This window comes from Peromyscus leucopus, chromosome 1 (assembly GCF_004664715.2).
Source record: "Peromyscus leucopus breed LL Stock chromosome 1, UCI_PerLeu_2.1, whole genome shotgun sequence".
NCBI lineage: Eukaryota > Metazoa > Chordata > Mammalia > Rodentia > Cricetidae > Peromyscus > Peromyscus leucopus.
In genome coordinates this window covers 29,478,780-29,498,143 of record NC_051063.1, presented here as the reverse complement: position 1 = coordinate 29,498,143, position 19,364 = coordinate 29,478,780, and the positions used below count along the sequence as shown (strand labels likewise).

General features: G+C 42.0%; 1 protein-coding gene across 7 annotated transcripts in view; it reads left to right on the top strand.

The window, feature by feature from the left end:
- Positions 1-19,364, top strand: part of Atrnl1 (attractin like 1) — a 590,535-nt gene that overhangs the window by 54,677 nt on the left and 516,494 nt on the right. For all 7 annotated transcript variants that reach the window (XM_028880975.1, XM_037205779.1, XM_037205772.1 and 4 more), the window contains exons 8-9: positions 10,654-10,909; positions 15,045-15,228. In XM_028880975.1, the coding sequence (XP_028736808.1) occupies positions 10,654-10,909; positions 15,045-15,228 (440 nt within the window). The remainder of the gene's footprint in view (positions 1-10,653; positions 10,910-15,044; positions 15,229-19,364) is intronic.

Below are 19,364 nucleotides of genomic sequence, written 5' to 3'. Positions count from 1 at the left end.
ATATCATATTAACATCTACTTATTTATACTTTAAGGAAACTATAGAACTACTTTAGCAAATATATTTCTTGTTAATTCTTATATACTTATATTCATTCCATCTTATTTCTTATTTAAACTTACATTTACAACTAGCATCTTACAAGCTTATTACTACATGTCTTAAGACTACCTTAGATACTTCTTACAAGCTTATATTCTTAAAGGAATTCTATAGATCTATTTTACAAACTTATATAGGGCTACCATTATCATATATTTAACTTAACACCTAAAGATTTCTTAACACAGAGATCTAACAAGAGAATATTTTCTACAAACTCACATCTTATTTTCATTTTTCTATTTCTTACTCTTAATTATCACTATCTCTATTAGAAAGATTCTCTTAACTAGACAGGAAGTACGTATATCATTTCTAAAGTTTAGAATTCATAGTCAGCTTCGTTATAAAGCACTGGGATTTAGTGAGTGTTGTTCATATAGAGTTGTGATACTTGTTGCTAGGGGACTGTAACATTCTCCGGACAAAGCCACACCCCAAATTTGCCGAGTTCTCTTGGCCTTTCTGAACCGGCAGAGATGCACTGTCAGCGGTAAACGGTTTTTAACTAGAGGCTGTACCTTCACTCAAATTCATAATAGCTCCCCTAAGAACTTCAATTCAGACAAACATTTCTATTACAGCAGTATTTTTGGTTCGTTCTACTGAAAAACTTCACTTCACGCTGAGGGTGAAATTACTGTATTTAGCTGCTGTAAAGCTTTTCGCCAATACTGCACAGCTATTAGGTGATATAAAGTATTTTTCCAAAAGCGGCACAGCTCCGAACTCTATTTCCCCACTGTTTGCATTAACCAGTGACAAAACCTCAGAAATACTAATCGAGTCACTTTCATTTTGGTTCCTTTATAGGAAATGTCATAGGAGCTGACCCTTTCTTAGTTCCACGCTCCTTACTGGACGCTCCGGTAACCACTGAGCTTCATTCTCCTCTTGTGAAAAAACAAACATGTCCTCGACCCCATATTAACACAGGATCGGGACCCTTCCATAATCGCGAGCAGGAATCTTTCCATTTCACTTGAGTTTCAGGATTTAGTATTTTCACTTCATTAGCTTTAACTCCTGATGTTATCAGCAGCGGTGATATTTAGCATTGATTTCTTATAAGGAACTTTCAGGTAAAGCAACTCTTTTGTAAGACAGCTAGATTTTCTGAAGTTTGTTTCCCATCTATAAAGCAGTCACCTCTCCTTTGAATGCCTGTTTGCTTGTCTCCTTATTAGATTTGCAAAGGAATTACTCATTGCAGGTAGTTTGTTCAAAAGGCAAAGAACTTTTTTAATTTCAACATAAGTTTCTTCATATGTAAGACAACGTTCAGTGTATAAACTGCTTTCCCTTGTTTTAAGGATTTTGAAGTGGCTTGTTTGCTCTTAAAGGTAGCTTTTGTCATCCAACTACCATAAGAACTTGTACAGCTATTAGGGTAAATAAGGCAACTGAGCCCCAACCTCGAAGCGCCTAGTTCCGTACCCTTTCAATTTTTCATTGGAACTGACACTTAAACTTAGATGATTTTCCTCCTTATTCTTTTAAAAGCTGTATTTTAAGTTTACCATGAACGTATTTTCCAGCTGACAAAAGTGTTTCAGGGCAATGTCGCCATCTTTAGCAGAAAAACTGCCTTTCCCAGAATGCATTTCCCTTATATCAGTCCATAATAATATCAGTCCCTTATATCATTTCCCTTATATCAGTCATTTCCCATAGTTCTTTTTGGGTCTGAAAGTCAACTGGTTCTTTTTTTTTTTTTTTTTTTTTACCAGACTTGCTTACAAATTCTTGCCCAGGAGGTTTGAACAGTTTTTTGCTTTTGCAATGGGAGATTTGAACAAGCCTCTTACATTTTCAATTATGGGACATTGGGAAGTTTCTGGTCTCTCCTCAGCTAGCTTCAACAGGTGTCTCTCCTTCATTTGACACTGGCCCCCTGATCAGAACTGCACCTGCCTCATTAGCCGGCATTGAGGCTGGCATTTCTGATAGCAACTTTCTTCGCGGCTTGTGTTTGCCTTAGCCAGTCAATGAAAAACAAGATCATTTGCAACAGAGATTTTCCATAGTTCCTTCAGAGAGATTTTCTCCCACTGATCTTATTCTCATTTTGCTTGTTCCTTCCTCCCCAGATGCAGAGCTTCAGGTATTTGTCTTATTTGTCTTCAGGTATTTGGCTCTGTTCCTCTGCTAGCTGCCTTTGGAGGTAGGGGCTTTTTCTCTCCCCCTGAATCTGCCTCAAACTCTAGCAGCTTTTTCAGATCATAAATTTTCTGGGTAGGAATCTGTCCCCTCTGTTTCTTCAGAGTCTTTCTCCCTGACAGTATCCAGTTTGGTCTCAGTTTATCCCCTCTACCCCAGAAACAGTTTCCGACACTACAGTGGCGGCTTTCCCTGCTACTGAAGGTAGGGGCTTTTTTTTGTCCGTTTCTGTTTTCGGGGTCTGTGTGGTTTGCGTACAGACTGAAAATCTAACAAGGGAGGTTTTTGCCATTTCTAAACTCCCATTAGGACAGGTGTTTTGCTTCATCAGGCCTTCACCTGGCCCAGTCCCCCAGTGGGTTGCATTTGCTTGTCTGGGTGCTCAAGGACAGAGCTTATGCCAGAGGCAATCACCCCTCAGGGCTACACTCCCTCATCTCAGGGAGTCAGTTGAAACAAAGCTTTTCTCAAAGAGGTGCTTTCTCTGACAGAAAGAAAGCTTTACTCCTGGATAGTTCTGTTTTGCCCTGACTGGGCTCTTTCCCCAGACAGTGTTCTGACTCGACTACTTCAGACACAGTTCAGCTTTACTGTTTTCCCAGAAAGGTCCTTTCTCTGATAGGAAAGCTTTTCTCAGATTTTTTTGCAGCTGTGGACCTATCAACCCGGGACTTGTAGGAAAGCAGACAACTGTGCCTTTTTCACCTGCTTTAGCTTTGTTTGTTTATTAGCAATCTTCCCCTGGGTCCTGCACCTTCCTGCCTCAGCTCTGTGCTCCAGGAAATTTGCAACTGCAGGAATCCTAGTATCCCCCGAAATGCACTCCAACTCAGAGATGCTGGCCAGTCACCTCTGGGTTTTGGGTCAGAAGTGAGGATACAATGCTAACAGTTTGCATTGCTTCAGGAAGATTAGGAGCACCTTTTCATTCTGAAATGCTCACTCAGACAAAACCCTTGATGCCTCAGCTCAGCTGTAACTGAAAAGCTTGGTTTTTCTGCTTTTCTCAGGTAAAGTTTTCTGCGGGCTCTCTGTGGCTCTTTACCCACACTCTCCCAAGCGTTTCCCTCAGGGTACTCTGACCCACGGTCTTTTACCAGCTTGAAGAGACAGAGCTTAGAAGAGGTTTTTAGGAACTTGTCCCTGCCTCCTGCATTGCAGGGAGGATTGTTAAAGCTTGAAACAACTTAGGTTTTGCTGTCTTAAGTTTGTTGTTTTCCCTTAGAGCTAATCACAGGTGGTCCCCATACTAATATCTTCAGGTGATTCTAATTTTTGTCCTTCGGAGAGAGAGAGTTCTGAAAGGCTTTAGTTTTTAAGTTTAAGAGAGCTTTTGAGAAAGATTAAGGCTTTTTAGAGAGATTTTTCCCGCAATTTTCCAAGAAAAGCTTTATAGCTTAAGAGAAAGATTTTCCCCCCCAGGAGAAAGACCAACTTTCCCCAAAACTTCTGAACTTTAAACTTTTTGGCTTTTTACACCCCCATTTTTGCTTCAGGGAGAAATCACTTTCTCCTGACGCTTGACTTAACATTTCAGCTGTCCCCAGGTCAAAAGTTTCCATAGGAAACTCCCCCCCCCTTCCGTAAGCTTAGAGAAGAGTTTTACTACCCCCTAAAGCCCAAAGAAAGATTTTTTCCCCAGTTTGCTTTCAAAGCCCCCAAAGTTAGAAAATTGAAGAGTTTTTCTGTCTAGTTGCCTTACTTTTTTCCTACACAATCTTACACCTCTAAGTTTTTCCTAAACTATATTACTACCCTATACCTTACACTTATTTTTCACAGATAGAAATTGAGAAAGGGATAGAAGATAGAAAATTTTTGACAGAAGAGAATTTCGCTGCAGCATTGGACATCCTTCCAGTCTGCTTTCCTTTTCTCTCGAGGATAAAACCCCTGCCTCCCAAAAATATATATAAAAAATATATATTTTTCATAACATCGGCATGCCTACCCACTGGCAGGGCTGACAGCACTTTCACCAAAAACTCTGTAATAAAACTATTATTTTCCTTTATCTTTAGTCCCTATTACTTTGTCTTTAGTCCCCGTTCATTTGTCTTTAGTCCCCCCTTTTTTTCTTTTTTCTTTAGTCCCTGTTCAGGCACCATTCTGTGGGGCGTTTACCCACCACCCCCACAGTTCCCCAGAGTTTTCTTGAGTGCGATCAGCAGGAAATATTAGATAGAAGGATTTATAGTGGAGAATCTTGTGGAGATAAACAGATAGAAAATAAAGGATAGCCTCGAGAGGGCCTGGAACCTTTTTCCAATGGCCCGGACTGTCTCTTGCCCAGGGTTTTTATAGAGATGCCAAGGGTGGAGCAAAAGACCTCCTCCCCCAGCACAGCCAAGTGCAGACCATCTCAGACACCTGCACTCAGGCCCGTGGTCCTGATCATTCTCTATTCGGACCTGCTGGGTAAAGCCACGAGGAACCCGAGAACGGGCTCCCACAGTATAAGAAAGAATTGCCAAATCAACAACATGTTGTTATCCCCCCCACCCTCTAAGTTTAAGCATTTTAGATCTGATGTTTATACCTCTCTTCCACTTTGGGTTTTGTTTGTGGTGTAAGCTAAGGGTCCAGTTTCATTCTGCATGTGGGTACTTTCCTGGAACCATTTGGTGGAAAGACTGTTCTTTTTCGTTAAACCGTTTTGCCATCCCAGTCAGAATTCATTTGACCATGTGTAAGAGTTTGTCTCTGGGCTCTCTCTCCATTCTGTAGTATTGGTCTGTATGTTTGCTTTTATGCTGTTACCACACTGCTTTGGATTGTAGTTTTTAAGTATTAGATTCCAGATTTGTCTTTGTTTTTCTAAGATTGTTTTGGCTGTTAAAGATCACTTAGAAGTTCTATGAATTGTAGTGTAGAGTTTCATGTTTTGCAAAAAGCATTCATATGTATTTGCAATTTAGATACTTTAAAATATTTTTTTTTTACTGCTCAGAATAATGGCTTTTATTAATATATTTTTTCCTTTGTATGTGAGTACAGGATAAAGGGCCTATAGAATGGAAGAGAATCCCTGTCAGCTATGTGTCAGAGAGGGCATTAATAGCTAGAATCTATAACTCTAAAAATTAATCATACATCCAGAAATCACCTACTCATTAAATAGGTGAATTAATTGAACAGACAAGTCTCAAAAGAACCACAAGCTGGCACATGGTGTGCCGTAGTCCTGGTGCTTGGGGAGATGGCAGGAGGAACTCAAGTTCAAAACCACCCTGAGCTACACAGCAGCTTCATACTAGTGTGGGCTACATGAAATCCAGCCTCAAAAAACCAGAATTAGAAAGAAAGAAGAAACAAGTAAAACTGGCTAATAAATACATGAAAAATGTTCATAATCCTTACTCATCAGGGAGATGAAAATTAAAACCACCCTGAGATCACATTGTCACCAAGAAAACAAATGAAGGGCTGGAGAGACGGCCCAGTGGGTAAGAGCACTGGCTGCTCCTGCAGAGGGCCCGGGTGTGCTTCCCAGGGTCCACGTGGTGGCTCCAAGTGATCTGTAAGTCCGGTTCTATGGGGCCTGCTACCCTGTTGGATCTCCATGGACACAGGCACACATGCGCTATACATAAGCACATGCATGTAGGCAAACACTCACATGTAGAATCAGCTTAAGAGGATGCAGCACAAAGGCCAACAACTGCCGTCAGACTGTAGGGGAAGAGGGACCTGTGCACACTGCTGGGACCTGTGCACACTGCTGGGACCTGTGCACACTGCTGGACCTGTGCACACTGCTGGGACCTGTGCACACTGCTGGGACCTGTGCACACTGCTGACTGCTGTGACCTGTGCACACTGCTGTGACCTGTGCACACTGCTGGGACCTGTGCACACTGCTGGGACCTGTGCACACTGCTGGGACCTGTGCACACTGCTGGGACCTGTGCACATTGCTGACTGCTGGGACCTGTGCACACTGCTGGGACCTGTGCACACTGCTGGGACCTGTGCACACTGCTGGGACCTGTGCACACTGCTGGGACCTGTGCACACTGCTGGACCTGTGCACACTGCTGGCTGCGCTGGGGACCTGTGCACGCTGCTGGACCTGTGCACACTGCTGGGACCTGTGCACACTGCTGAGACTTGTGCACACTGCTGGGACCTGTGCACACTGCTGGTTGGAGTGTAAATCGCCGTAGCTACTATGGAAGTCGCTGTGGAGGGTCTGTAAGAGCTAAAAGTAGAGCCGTGAAATAACCCAGTTGCCATTCTTGTTTCTGTCTCTGAAGGGATCTCAGTCAGCCTACCTCAGAGATACTTACATATCCATGCTTATTGCAGTACTACCCATAAGAGCCAAAATATGGAGTCAACCTAGTTGCCTACCAACTAACAAAATGATGGTGTAAATGGGGTATACGCATGGTATTTTTTTCAGCCATAAAGATTGTAATTGACTTCTTTGTAAGAAAATGGTTAGAACTGCATATCATGTTAAGCAAAATTAGCCAAAGAGAGACAGAAATTGCTTGTTTTTCTCATAGCTGGAATCTATCTTTAAATATTAATATATATGTATATATATAGTGCATGAAATAAAGTGGGTACTGTGAGCAAAGAGGAAAAGATGCAGGGGGAAGGAAACAGGAAAGGGTAGTTATGGGAGACAATGTCACATCTCTCACATGAAAATCTAGATCTGATTGTAGCTAAATGTACCTATAGGGGACATGGGGTGGGAGGGAGACTATCTGGGTGAGGAAGGGGCTCACTGAGAGACAGGCAGGACGGAGGAGACTAATAAGAGGGCAAACACAAACAGATACAGTGATATGTGTGTACGAAATGTCATAAAACAGGCTGGAGAGATGGCTCAGTGGCTGTGAGGGCTCCCTTTCCCTCATGGTCTGTTGGCCACCAATCCGAGAGGGCGGAGACGGCGTGCAGGGCTTTGTATGGCCTGTGAGTATGACAGAAATTGCCTTCCCAGAGTCTGTTTCAGTGTTAACAGCTCAGCTCTATTCCAGAGTAGGGGAATATATAGGATGTGGACAGAGGCTGGGGCATCACCTAGTTTGGCAGCATGGTCCTACCATAGAGCCCAGCACACCTAGTTACCATGTGGACAGCAGGCGGGCAGGGTATTTATAGGGAACTATGTCAAAGGTCACACTTAAGAGAAGTCGGGCATCCAGGATCGCGGATAGCTTCCGAATGCCAGACACCCGGTCCAGAGACACTAACCAAATAGGAAAGGGAGTGAGTCTTTCTGCAAAGACTCCGTATTACTGCGAGCTCAGAGAGCTCTCTGGACATGAGGAACTGCAACCTTAAATGCAGGGTACTCTAGCAATCGGGTAAAGCAAATCCCATCAATCTCACAAACACCAGGCAGACATGGCAGACTGCTTGGAGTCCTGGTGCTGAGGATAGAGATAAGAGATTCCTGGAGAAAGCTGGCTAGCTTGTCTAGCCAAATGGTCATTCAAATGAGTGACACACCTGCCTTGATAAATAACATGTATAAGGATTGAAGAAAACCCCTGATGTGAACCGCTGTCCACCACATGCATTTACACACAGGTGTATGCACATACGTACAGACATGCGTGCGTATACACTGGAGGATCTTTTTAGTGAGTAATATACTCTTCAGGTCTCAATCTTTGTATCACTCAGAGGAGAAAAATGGCTCAATCAGAAATCACCAAATCAAACAAAAGATAGAAATACACTTAGAATTGACTGAAGTAAATATCCCCCTGCTGACCAGAGGACAGAAAGTGGCAAAAATAGTGTGCTCTAAGTTACTTAAAGAGAAGGAAGTAGGGAAAGGGAAAAAGCGAGGTTAAATAAAAGAAAGGAAATAGGCCGAAATGTAGCTTAGTTGGAAGAGTGCATGAATTATTGTATTTGTTCTCCAGTGCTGCCTCAGACCTGCTGTGATGCTTGCCTGTAGTCCAGCACTTGGGAGGGAGAGGCAGGAAGATGGGGACTCAGAGTCAACCTCACCTGAGTGGATGAGCAGCATGAGACACTCCCTCATGCTTCCCCAAGACATACACGAAGAACAGGAGCTTCAGGCCTGACAAACCCTGGCAGTTACCTCGTGGGATCAACTTAGTTTCCAGCCACCAAGGAGGGCAGAGGGCAGGGACCCTTCACCGTGGGTACCTGAATTTTCCAGGTTCTGACTCCTCACCTCAACTGCCTACCGTGGCCGTCTCTACCCGGGTGGAGCGATGGTGGCTTGAGTCCACACTTCCCGGTGTGTTTTGTTGTTTCTTGTCTTCAGGTACCTGGGGCAAATCAGTTTTTCCGTGGAAGGTTCTCTGTCAGCGTAGAGCCTGACCACAGCTTTCTGAGACATGGAGAGTCCTTCCCTGGGGTGGGGAGGGCTCCCCATCAATGCTGACCCATCGAGACGGGGGAGTCACTGTGTCACTTAGCCCCAAATTGGACTTGAGGCTTTCACAGACTGTTGGCGACAGCTGTTTTCGCCAGGGCTGCTGACTGGGAAGAAGCTCTGCAGGGCCGGAGCCCGGCCCTGTGCCAACACCGCTGTTCTCCCGTCTGTCTCTGGTTCCCCTTCTTCTTCCGATCGTTTTCTTTGTTACCTGCCTCTTCGTCTACTGCATCACAGAGAAGTGGCGTCTCATTTGCCGTCTTACCCATGAAGTCACTCTGGCAGGCTTTGTGGCTTTCCCTCTTATATTTTTTTTAGCTATTTCATCTGTTTTTAATAAGTCTGTGTACAGTGAGGGTCCAGCTTTTGGTTTGCATGTGTTGTTTTGCACATCATTTATTATGAAGAACACTCTTTCTCTTTGAGTAGGTCTGTCACTCTTGTGAAAAGCCATTTGGCCGTAGGCGGCTGTCTCTGTTCGTCCTCAGCGCATCTCTGGACTCTTCCTTCAGTTGTGCTGATTTATGTTGAACCTCACTGTCTTCAGTCTTGTTTTGTATTAAGTTTAAAAAAAAAACTTCTTTACTTTTACAGACTGTTATGATTTTCTGCAATCCTTGCTAGTGTATATGGCTTTGAGAATGGAATTTATGCTTCTGCAAAGAAGCTAATTAGAATTCTGATTAGAGATTGTGGTGAATCTGTACATAGACTTGGAGATCTTCTGATCCCTAAAATGGAGTACCTTTCTATTTAGATCTTTGTAAATTTCAACTGTGTTTTATAACTTCAGTTCTGAACTCTTTTGTAAACTTATCCTAAATGTTTTTTACTTTTGGTGTTTGGGTAGCTGCTTTGCTGACTTTTCTTTTGGATAGTTCATTGCAAGTGTGTGGACGGACATTTATTTTGCACACTGACCTCATGCTACTTAAAACTGAACCTACTCGCTAACTCTGCATTTCTTAGGAGCTTTTATAGAGAAGGTGATATAATCTGCTGATAGAAATTGGCTTCCATTTTTTTATCTGGTTTCTTATTAATTTTTGCCTATTTGCCCTAAGTAGACCTTTCAGTAAGTTTTCAATAGAAATGATAAAGTAGACATCCTTATCTTACTCTTGGTCTTAGGGAAAGCATCCCACATTTCACAATTAAGTATAATTTTAGTTTGGTGTTTTCCTTAGATAACCTTTTTTCAAAACAGCAGAAATCATCTTTTTAGTTGAAATATAGTGGTCTATACCATTTCTGTATCATTTATATGAATCATCTGTGGATGAAATTAATTGGGTAATTTATAAGTGTTGTAAAGATTGACCTAAGGTGAACTGAATGTACATGTTTTCCCACAGCCATACATGGGAATAAAATGTACTTTGAGTGATCCACAGATGCCCATGTTTTTGGTGACTGTGCTGGAAAACATTGAGTAACTGAGAGTAGCAAGAACCATTTACACAGGTTATAGGCGGTGTAATTAAAATGTAACTGTTAGGGACTCAGATCATTCAGATATTGGAAAGACTGCCTGGGTGACGTCCAACCACTGCATGCTGCTGCTTTCCTGGTGTCTGAGGGTCGTCCATTGTAAAACCCGCTGCACTGCTACGCATAGTTTGTGATGTGTTGACTGCGGTTTCCGCTCACATCTGTATAGAACAACAAAGTATACTTAGTAGAGTACACAATGTGACACTTAAACCAAAATACATTACAGCAACTCTGTGAAGTTTCCCCTCTTAGTAGAGTACACAATGTGACACTTAAACCAAAATACATTACAGCAACTCTGTGAAGTTTCCCCTCTTAGTAGAGTACACAATGTGACACTTAAACTAAAATACATTACAGCAACTCTGTGAAGTTTCCCCTTTGTGATCATTGGTGTGCTCCCATTTAAGGTATGCTGTGAGCAGTTACTGAAATGTAGTTTTTAAATACAGTCTTTTTAAAACTTGGTGCATGTTGCTAAGAAATAACTCTTGTCTACTAATGTGTGTATTTTAACTTACAGGATAACATCTTTATGTATGGAGGCAGAATTGAAACAAGTGACGGCAATGTCACAGATGAATTGTGGGTTTTTAACGTACACAGTCAGTCCTGGAGTACAAAGAGCCCCACTGTTCTTGGACATGGTCAGCAGTACGCCGTGGAGGGACATTCAGCACACATCATGGAGCTGGACAGTAGGGACGTTGTCATGATTGTGATATTTGGATATTCTGCAGTATATGGTTATACAAGCAGCATACAGGAATACCACATCTGTGAGTTCCTTTAACAACGCCATTTCTGTATTGGTTGCGAGCACTTTTGTTTTTAATCTTCTAATTATTTGGTCAAAATGGTGAGTTTAGATTGGAATTGTAAGTATTAGTCCTTACTAATGCTTTCTCAGTATAATCTTTTAGATTTCTGTCCTTTAATATTTGGGTACATCTCTTAGCCAGATGTGGAGAAATGTTGCACACTCATTTTCAGAGATTTACAAATATTTTAGATGTGAGGCGTTCCAATAGATGGTGCTGTTTCCTTGGATTTTACCTGTGAATCAAAAGCTGAAATTAGCTCTTGTCTTTGTGTTTCAGGATTTTTAGAATTTTTAGTTTTCTGTGTTATGTCTTATTGCTAGGCCTATTTAAAGTAGATTCTCAAGGGGAAGCTGCTGGTTTCTAAAAGAGATTGTTTTTTTGTATGAAGGTAACCTGGTCAATTTACGCATGCTTTTCTGGATGATGCTTCTTTTTATTATATAAGTAAATTTTCTAGTCTCCCCCGCCCTCATTTCCTTATGACATTTTCAAGCAATGGTAACTTTGTTGTTGTTTTAGTTTGTCTACATTTATCTTATAGTTGCTGTTTAAAGTTAAGAATATACTCACTTCTGGGTCTCCTCACTTACTGAGTTCCAGTTCTTGACTTTTGCGTGAACAACACACGTGACCTTACAGACTCCTTGCATGGTCTCAGCAGGACTACTCTTCTGCAGGCCACGTTAGTGGCAAGAATGCATGTGTGCTTAGCAACCTGTGGGTTACGACTCCATTGCTAAACCTGTCTCCAAAAATTTACAATTCATAACAGTAGCAAAGTGTCAGGTATAAAGTAGCAACGAAACTAATCTCATGGTTGCGGGGCGGGGGTGGGGGTCACCACAACCTGAGGAACTGTATTGAAGGGTTGCAGCATCAGGAAGGGGCTCAGAGGAAGACGCACCTCGGTCTCCTCTGCAGCCCTTCAGGTGGTGGCAGAACCACTTCCGTTCTCGTCCCCATCCCCCAGGTGTGATGACCTGGCCGTGGCCCCACACTGTCAGCCCACGTTGTCACCCCACCTCACACTCCTTGTTTGCGCTTCCATTCAGTCACTGTTTGTTTCTTGGACTTAGATTCTGGCTTAGTGTCACCTTGTCTAGCACCTATGAGCAGATATGTGTGTACATGTGTGTGTGTGTGTGTGTGTGTGTGTGTGTGTGTGTGTGTGTGTGTGTCTATATCTACACACACACACACACACACATATATCCACACACATACATACATGCATACATATATATCCACACACATATACACACATATACACACACACACACACACACATATATATATATATTTAACTTTCTTTTTGTTCTTTTTGTTTTTTTTTTTTTGAGACAGGGTTTCTCTGTGTAGTTTTGGTGCCTGTCCTGGATCTCACTCTGTAGACCAGGCTGGTCTCGAATTCACAGAGATCCTCCTGGCTCTGCCTCCGGAGTGCTGGGATTAAAGGCGTGCCCCCAGCACCACCTGGCTCTTTTATTTAAATTTATTCTTGTGTCTTTCACATCATGCATCCCAATCCTACCCATCTCCCATCCTGTTGCATCTGCCATTTGCCCCTGAAACCTCCCCTCCTCAAATGAAACAAACTAAAATTTAAGCTAAAAAAGGAAAAAAAAAAAAAAAGGAAGAAATGGAAAATCTGATCGTGGAAGCTGCAGTGAGTCACAGTGAATCCCACAGTAAACCCCTTTGTCCATGCATCTCTGCACACTGGCTTCCATCGCAAAAAATCATTGGTTTGGTTCAAGGCCCCTGGTCTCTGCTGCACCATTGACACTGGGCCCTCACTGGGACTCTCCCTGGACATCCATTGCTGCTCCCTGGTCTTTGCCTGGGTATTTGCAGGGTGAGCTCTTCAGTATTGCCTGGGCTCGGTCACCCCTTGTAGGGTGGGGCCCGTTCTCCCACTTTTACATCCTCAGGGTAGATTCTCCCACATGCACACCTTCAGGGCCAGCTTTGCTGTGTTGTCCAGTTGAGATGTAGGGGCCACTCTCCCGATTGCTGCAGCAGATGAGGGGCAGGGACAACTCTCCTGCTTTTGTGGTCTCAGGGCCGGCCCTCCCACCTTAGGTAGGAGGGGAGGGGATCTCTCCCCAACTCATGTGGCCACATGACAGATGAGTAATGGGCACAGCTCTCCCTTGCTCACAACTTCAGGTCTGGCTCATTCACACCTCCACCAACAGGGTCAGCTCTACCATGCTGCTCAGGTGACATGCAGGTCTGGTGAGGGGAGGGTCAGCTCTCACCTACCCCAGGTGGCAGGGACAAGTCGAGGAGGCCATCTCCCCCTTGCCCTCACCACTTCATGGCAGACAGGGGCGTGTGGCCAGCTCTCCACTCTCACACCCTCAGGGCCAGCTCACCCAAGCCCCAGCCATCAGGGTCAGCTCTCCTGTGCTGCCCAGGAGAGGTGCAGGGCCTGCTCTCCCAAGTGTTCTGAGTTACATTTTTGACTTAAATATCCACATTAATATCTTTAATGTCTGACCTCTTAGTTCTTTGTTTTGTGTGTGGAAAGTCTTGCTTTCTACGCTGCTTGATCTCTCCTCTTGCCGCCCTCTTGACGTCATCTCTCTAGGGCCTGCAATTGGTCATGTAATTTTTATTGTTTTCCAAGTGTGACCGATCCTTTCAGCTTACTGCATGTGGTACCCACACCTCTCGTAGCTCTTTGGCCTTTCCAGAGCCTTCGGTCCGTTGCCTCTGATCTCTTTCGCTGCTCTCTCTCATCCTCTTGTCCACCCTTCTAACTCTCCCCTTCTTAAGTTCATAATCACCAATGTCGTATCACCTTCGTGTTGTCTGGAACACTGTCAGGTCAGTTTGCTCTTCCCAGTTTTCCTTGCTTACTGTTTCACAAATGTATCCCTCTCCTCTCACATGTGCTGACATGTGCTCTGGGTCACACAGCATGTGTTATACATGTCATGTTTTCATAGCCTCATTCATGAAGCCTGGTGGTGCTTTTATTGCATGGATGGCCAGGAGAACACAACAGGTGTGTTCTCCTGTAGTGGTAATGTCCATGCAGGTTGTTAGCTAATAAAGTATTGTCTGATAGATTTTTACTTTCAATTAGGAACAATCTGATTGTAGAATGACAATGGAATTTTGGTTAATTAAAAAAAATCTATACTTTCAGTTGCTTTTGGCTTATTCTATAACCAAAATACTATTTCTCAGTGAATTTATAATAGTTATTTATTTATTTATTTTTATTTTGCTTGATTTTTTGTTCTGTTGGCTTCACAGAAGCGGGAAGAGTCACGTTTTTTGAGTTTTATAGGAATAATAGATGAATCATGAGCATTTAAAAATTCTGTGTTTTATATGTAAGTACAATTGCCCCTGAAAAGCACACAGTAAAGAGCACACAGCTGTGGACAGATGTTGCTTAGCGATGCGAGTGCAGAAGTTACTGCGCCACCGAACAGTGGTGCTTCGGTGCTGTATTAGAAAGGAGGTGTTGGCCTGGACGGGTGGCTCAGTGGTCCAGTCACTTGTTTCTGAGGAGGACCGAGGGTGAGTCCCAGCAGCCACCTGTTCTGCTGCTGCAGACGAAGGAGAATGTCCCTCTTTCTCAGTGTGCTCGCTGGTAGACCCCAACAATATTATGATTGTCAGGAGAATACTAGAAATTTATTTATTTAAATTTTTAGAACCAGCGCGGTGCTAAAGTGTGTTCAGTTAGCTTAGGTATAAGAGAGCGGTCATATGATTTTTATCTCCGTTATATCACTAGCTTATTTCAAGTTTGTCACACAGAAGGCCATAATAAGTATTTGCTATGTATTTTATTTTATTAAGGACTATTTTTTGAATATGTAAGTACATATAAGATAAATTCCCCCTTTTCTTTATAATCACAAATGCTGTGTTTTCAGAATTTATCTGGGAAGATCTAGGCCATGTGGTGTCCCCTCAGCCCCACAGTAGCACCTTACGTCATGTACAGAGTGTAGCGTCATCTGCTCATGAAGAGACGCCACCAGAGTTCACTGGGTGGATTTGTGACATTTTGGTGGTATTTTTAACTACTACTTGAGTTTCATGGTTTGTTTTCTTCTTGCTATAGCATCAAACACTTGGCTGGTTCCTGAAACTAAAGGAGCTATTGTACAAGGTGGATATGGCCACACAAGTGTGTATGATGAAGTAACCAAGTCCATTTATGTTCATGGAGGTTATAAAGCATTACCAGGCAATAAGTATGGATTGGTGGATGACCTTTATAAGTATGAAGTTAACACCAAGACTTGGTGAGTAGATTGAGTAAAATAAAGTATGAGAAAGTGAAAATTTGATAATAGTTGTATGATAATATTTTTACTGGCTTTTTTCATTCAATATATTTTGATAGTATTCTTTCCCCTTCCTCTGCTTCTCCATTCCCTCTTCACCTCCTCTTACCCATCAACTTCATATTCTTTTTCTCTCAGTAAAAAACAAAACCAAAACAAATCAAACAAAACAACTATCAAAACCCAAAAATGTACTCAAAACAAAGCGCGCGCGCACACACACACACACACACACACACACACCATGGAATTCATTTAGTGTTGACCGTTGACCAAAGTGCTCCTGGGCATGGGGCATGCCTAAAGTGTGGTTGATATATCCAGTGTCACTCCACTGGAGAAAACTGATTTTCTTTTCCTGGAAAGTAGCCATTGCAGACGGCTTCTTGGTTAAGAGTGGGCCATTGTGCCCACCTCCCCTGTCCTTGCTGTGGCGTGGTCTGGTTTGAACTTGAGCAGGTCTTCACTGTGCTGTCACAGTCCTGTGCGTTCCCAGGAGCACGAGCCCTGCTGTGATAATACCTTAGAGTTGTGAATAGTGACGTTTATAGAATGATGTCTCAGTGAAAGAGTTTTTGAACTTTTGAAATCTTTACGGTAACATGATACACTTCCATGCAGCAATAGTACAAAATAACAGATTCCTCTATGTATAAACAATATAATTTAAAATAGTTTCTGATCCCATAGAAATACCTACAAGTACCTCTAATGTTAATTTTAGATGAATAATTTTGTTTACCATTATAATCTCAAGCTTTCATATTATATGTCCAGGATTTGTTCTTATTTACACTTGCATTTAAAAATATTTATTAAATTTACAAAAGCATTTTCTTTCTGTTTTATCATCTAACTTCAATGAAATACAAAGCTTGTGGTATTATGATATATTTTCACCTTTTAATAAATAGCAGTGCTCCACTGTACATGTTATATTAGCCTTCTCATGCTCATTTACAGTAATGTTTCAGAGGTGCACACATAAAAATGACATTGTAATGTGTTACTGAACTGGCTTTTGGTTCTCTGTAGCACTGTGTGCTTCCAACAGCAGGAGTGCCCTTGTCTGCTGTGGAATAATCCTTCTGTATACTGTGTGAATTATGCTTTGATTGGTTTACTAAAGAAGCTGGCTGGCCAATAGCTGGACAGGGTAAGGTTAGGCGGGAAAACCAGACTAAAGACACTGGGAAGAAGGATGCAGTCTCAGGAGTCGTGAGGAGAGGCGGAGAGAAGTAAGATGACCATGCCATGTTAAAAGAAGGTACCACCATATGGCAGAGGGTAGCTGGAAATATGGTCTAATTTAAAGTGTAAGAGGTAGCTAGTAATAAGCCTGAGCTGTCAGCTGAGTATTTATAATTAATATTAAACCTCTTTGTGGTTATTTGGGAGCAGCTGCCAGGACACAGAGAAACCCTACCCATACTTGTCCTCCATGTTCTCAGCAGCAGTTGGTAATGAGGATCCTACTGCCCATGTAGTAGACAGAGACAGTTTCTCAGTGATACATCGATGTGTGTTTCCCCAATTAATATGGTGACTTCAATTTTTTCAGGTGTTCACTTGTCTCTTTTTGGTTAATTTATGACTTATTTGTATCCATAACATTCATCTTCTGTTAGAAACACTGAGTTTTCATTTATCTTTTATGTTTATAGTTTTAAAATACCGTATTATTGTACTTGCTTCTTTTTTAGAATCTGAGAAATTATGCTTTTTGTTTTAAGACAGTTGGCATGTCTTCTGAAGTTGTTTGAATGCATTTAGGGAAAACTTGCTTATTAGGTAGTTCTGCTGTTCATTCCTCACTGTCTGGGGAGAGCAGGGCTGTGAGACTTCCTTTTAGCATGAAAAGATATCAAGTCACAGAATGAAACAGCTTCATGAGCAACAAGGACAAGGGAAATTAATGTAATTATAGTAAAACTCCCTCCAAAATAAAGACAGCAGTGAAAACAGAGAAAAGGCATTTCCCCGTCTTGGAGGCAGCTAGGACTGACAACTGACAGTTTTTCTGGCTCTGTAATTTATATGCCTGGTGGGTAGTGGATGTACATGTGTGTGTGTTTGTTATTGTGGGGTGCAAGTGCACCTGCGTGTGCGTGCCTGCGAGGTTTGAGGTTGAAGTTGAGGAGCCTTCCTCTGTCACTGTCTACCCTCACTGAGGAAGGCTTTCTCAGTTCCACACAGAGTTCGCTGATACTTCTCCTCTAGCTAGCCTCCTTCTCCAAGGACCCTCTGCTTGTCTTTTACCGTCCAGGTGCTGGGATTCAGGTTACCACCCCCACCTGGCCTTTACCAGGGTTTTGGAGACCTGAACTCTACTCACTACCCTTGTTAGGAACACTTCACCACTCTAATAGACAACTTCTTAACCGAATACGTGGAACCAGAAGACATAATGCTTTCAAATGTCTGAAAGAAAACAATCAGCCTAAAATTCAGGATCTAATGGAAATATTCTTAAAAAAGCCAAAAGCATAATACATTTTCAAAAGAACAAGACTTGAATCAGACAGCAACGTATCTCAACAACAGGAGAAAAAAAAAGATAGTGTCCTGTTTTATTTAAGAAATAAGAATATGTTTGATATCACTCTGTGATTTCATATTTTATGTTACTAGTTTATGACAATTTGACATATTAAAAGATAATCAGGGCTGGGCGTTGGTGGCGCATGCCTTTAATCCCAGCACTCGGGAGACAGAGCCAGGCGGATCTCTGTGAGTTCGAGGCCAGCCTGGGCTACCAAGTGAGTCCCAAGAAAGGCGCAAAGCTACACAGAGAAACCCTGTCTGGAAAAACCAAAAAAAAAAAAAAAAAAAGATACTCAAGTTTTAATGTTTAGTTAACAAACATTTTTGTTTTCACTGGTGGGGAAGTGTTGAGGCATCGAAGTTCGGGATACACTCACTCAGAGTTTTTGCTGCTATATTCCTGCTTCATATGCTGTGGGTCTATATCTATAGAGCTACAGTAGGAGCCTGTCAACAGTTCCATTGTCCTTAGCAAGACTGTGGGTGCATGTGGGTGCATGTATGTGCATGTGTGCTTGTGAGCATGCCTGTGTGATAACAGAGACTTAGATTTTAAAAAACTATTTTTCAAGTGAGAGGAAGAACGGATGCCAGGAATATTTCTCTAGATATAAGTAATATCTACAGTAATGACTATAAGTAATGCTTCCAAATGATTAAGGTGTTGTACTGTATCAGTTCTGTACTTAAAACCTTTGAAGTCACGTAGACTTTAAAAAATTTTACAAGGCTTATACCTAGTTACATGAAATCATCTCTTCAGACTTCAGTTTGATATTATGGGGTTATTTTTACGTCATTGCATTCAAGGATAATTAAATTACTCAGTTATTTTATTTTGTATTTTTTTTTTTTCTTTAAGAAATTTACCTGTCAGAGATTTTGGAGACAGAACAATTTTATAAGACTGTTATTAGGTAAATCACATTTCAGTTAATACTGATGACCATACTTACATGTCTGCATATTGAATGTTTGAAGGCTTTTTAATAAATAACTCATTGGATGCTTATCAAGCTGTTTATTAGGCTAACAAAAAAAAAACCAGAAAAAGTACTGACAACTCTCTGAGGACTGAATTATAAGGGAAAATTATTAATAGTGATAATGTAAGACAAGTGAGTCAAGAGAATATCTTTTTTAATGTTGAAGAAATAATTATGTTGGTGAACTGACCCAGGAATGATCAATCAGATGTAGAAAATGGACAATTTGTTAGAGGAATGTTTGCAAAGCCACCACAAGTCGGATATGGTGCTGAGAGAGGAAGCAGGCGCTTCGTGTTCTGAGGCATGTGAGGGATGGCAGGCAGGCTACGTGAAAACTAAGGCGACGGTGGGTAACGGCGGCGAGAGCTTAAAGTCCAATTGTTTTTACTTTCTCGGTGAAGTCAAGTCAAGTCACTAGTTGAAAACAATGTGAAACAGAGGAGCTTTGAGTTTTAGAAGAAGTGATTTATGTGGTGATCTTCGCTTAGGAAGAGGGACAGACTTGGGAGGTGATGGCTGTGAGACACTAATGTGAGAAGCAGATGTGTGGGCAGATGGTCT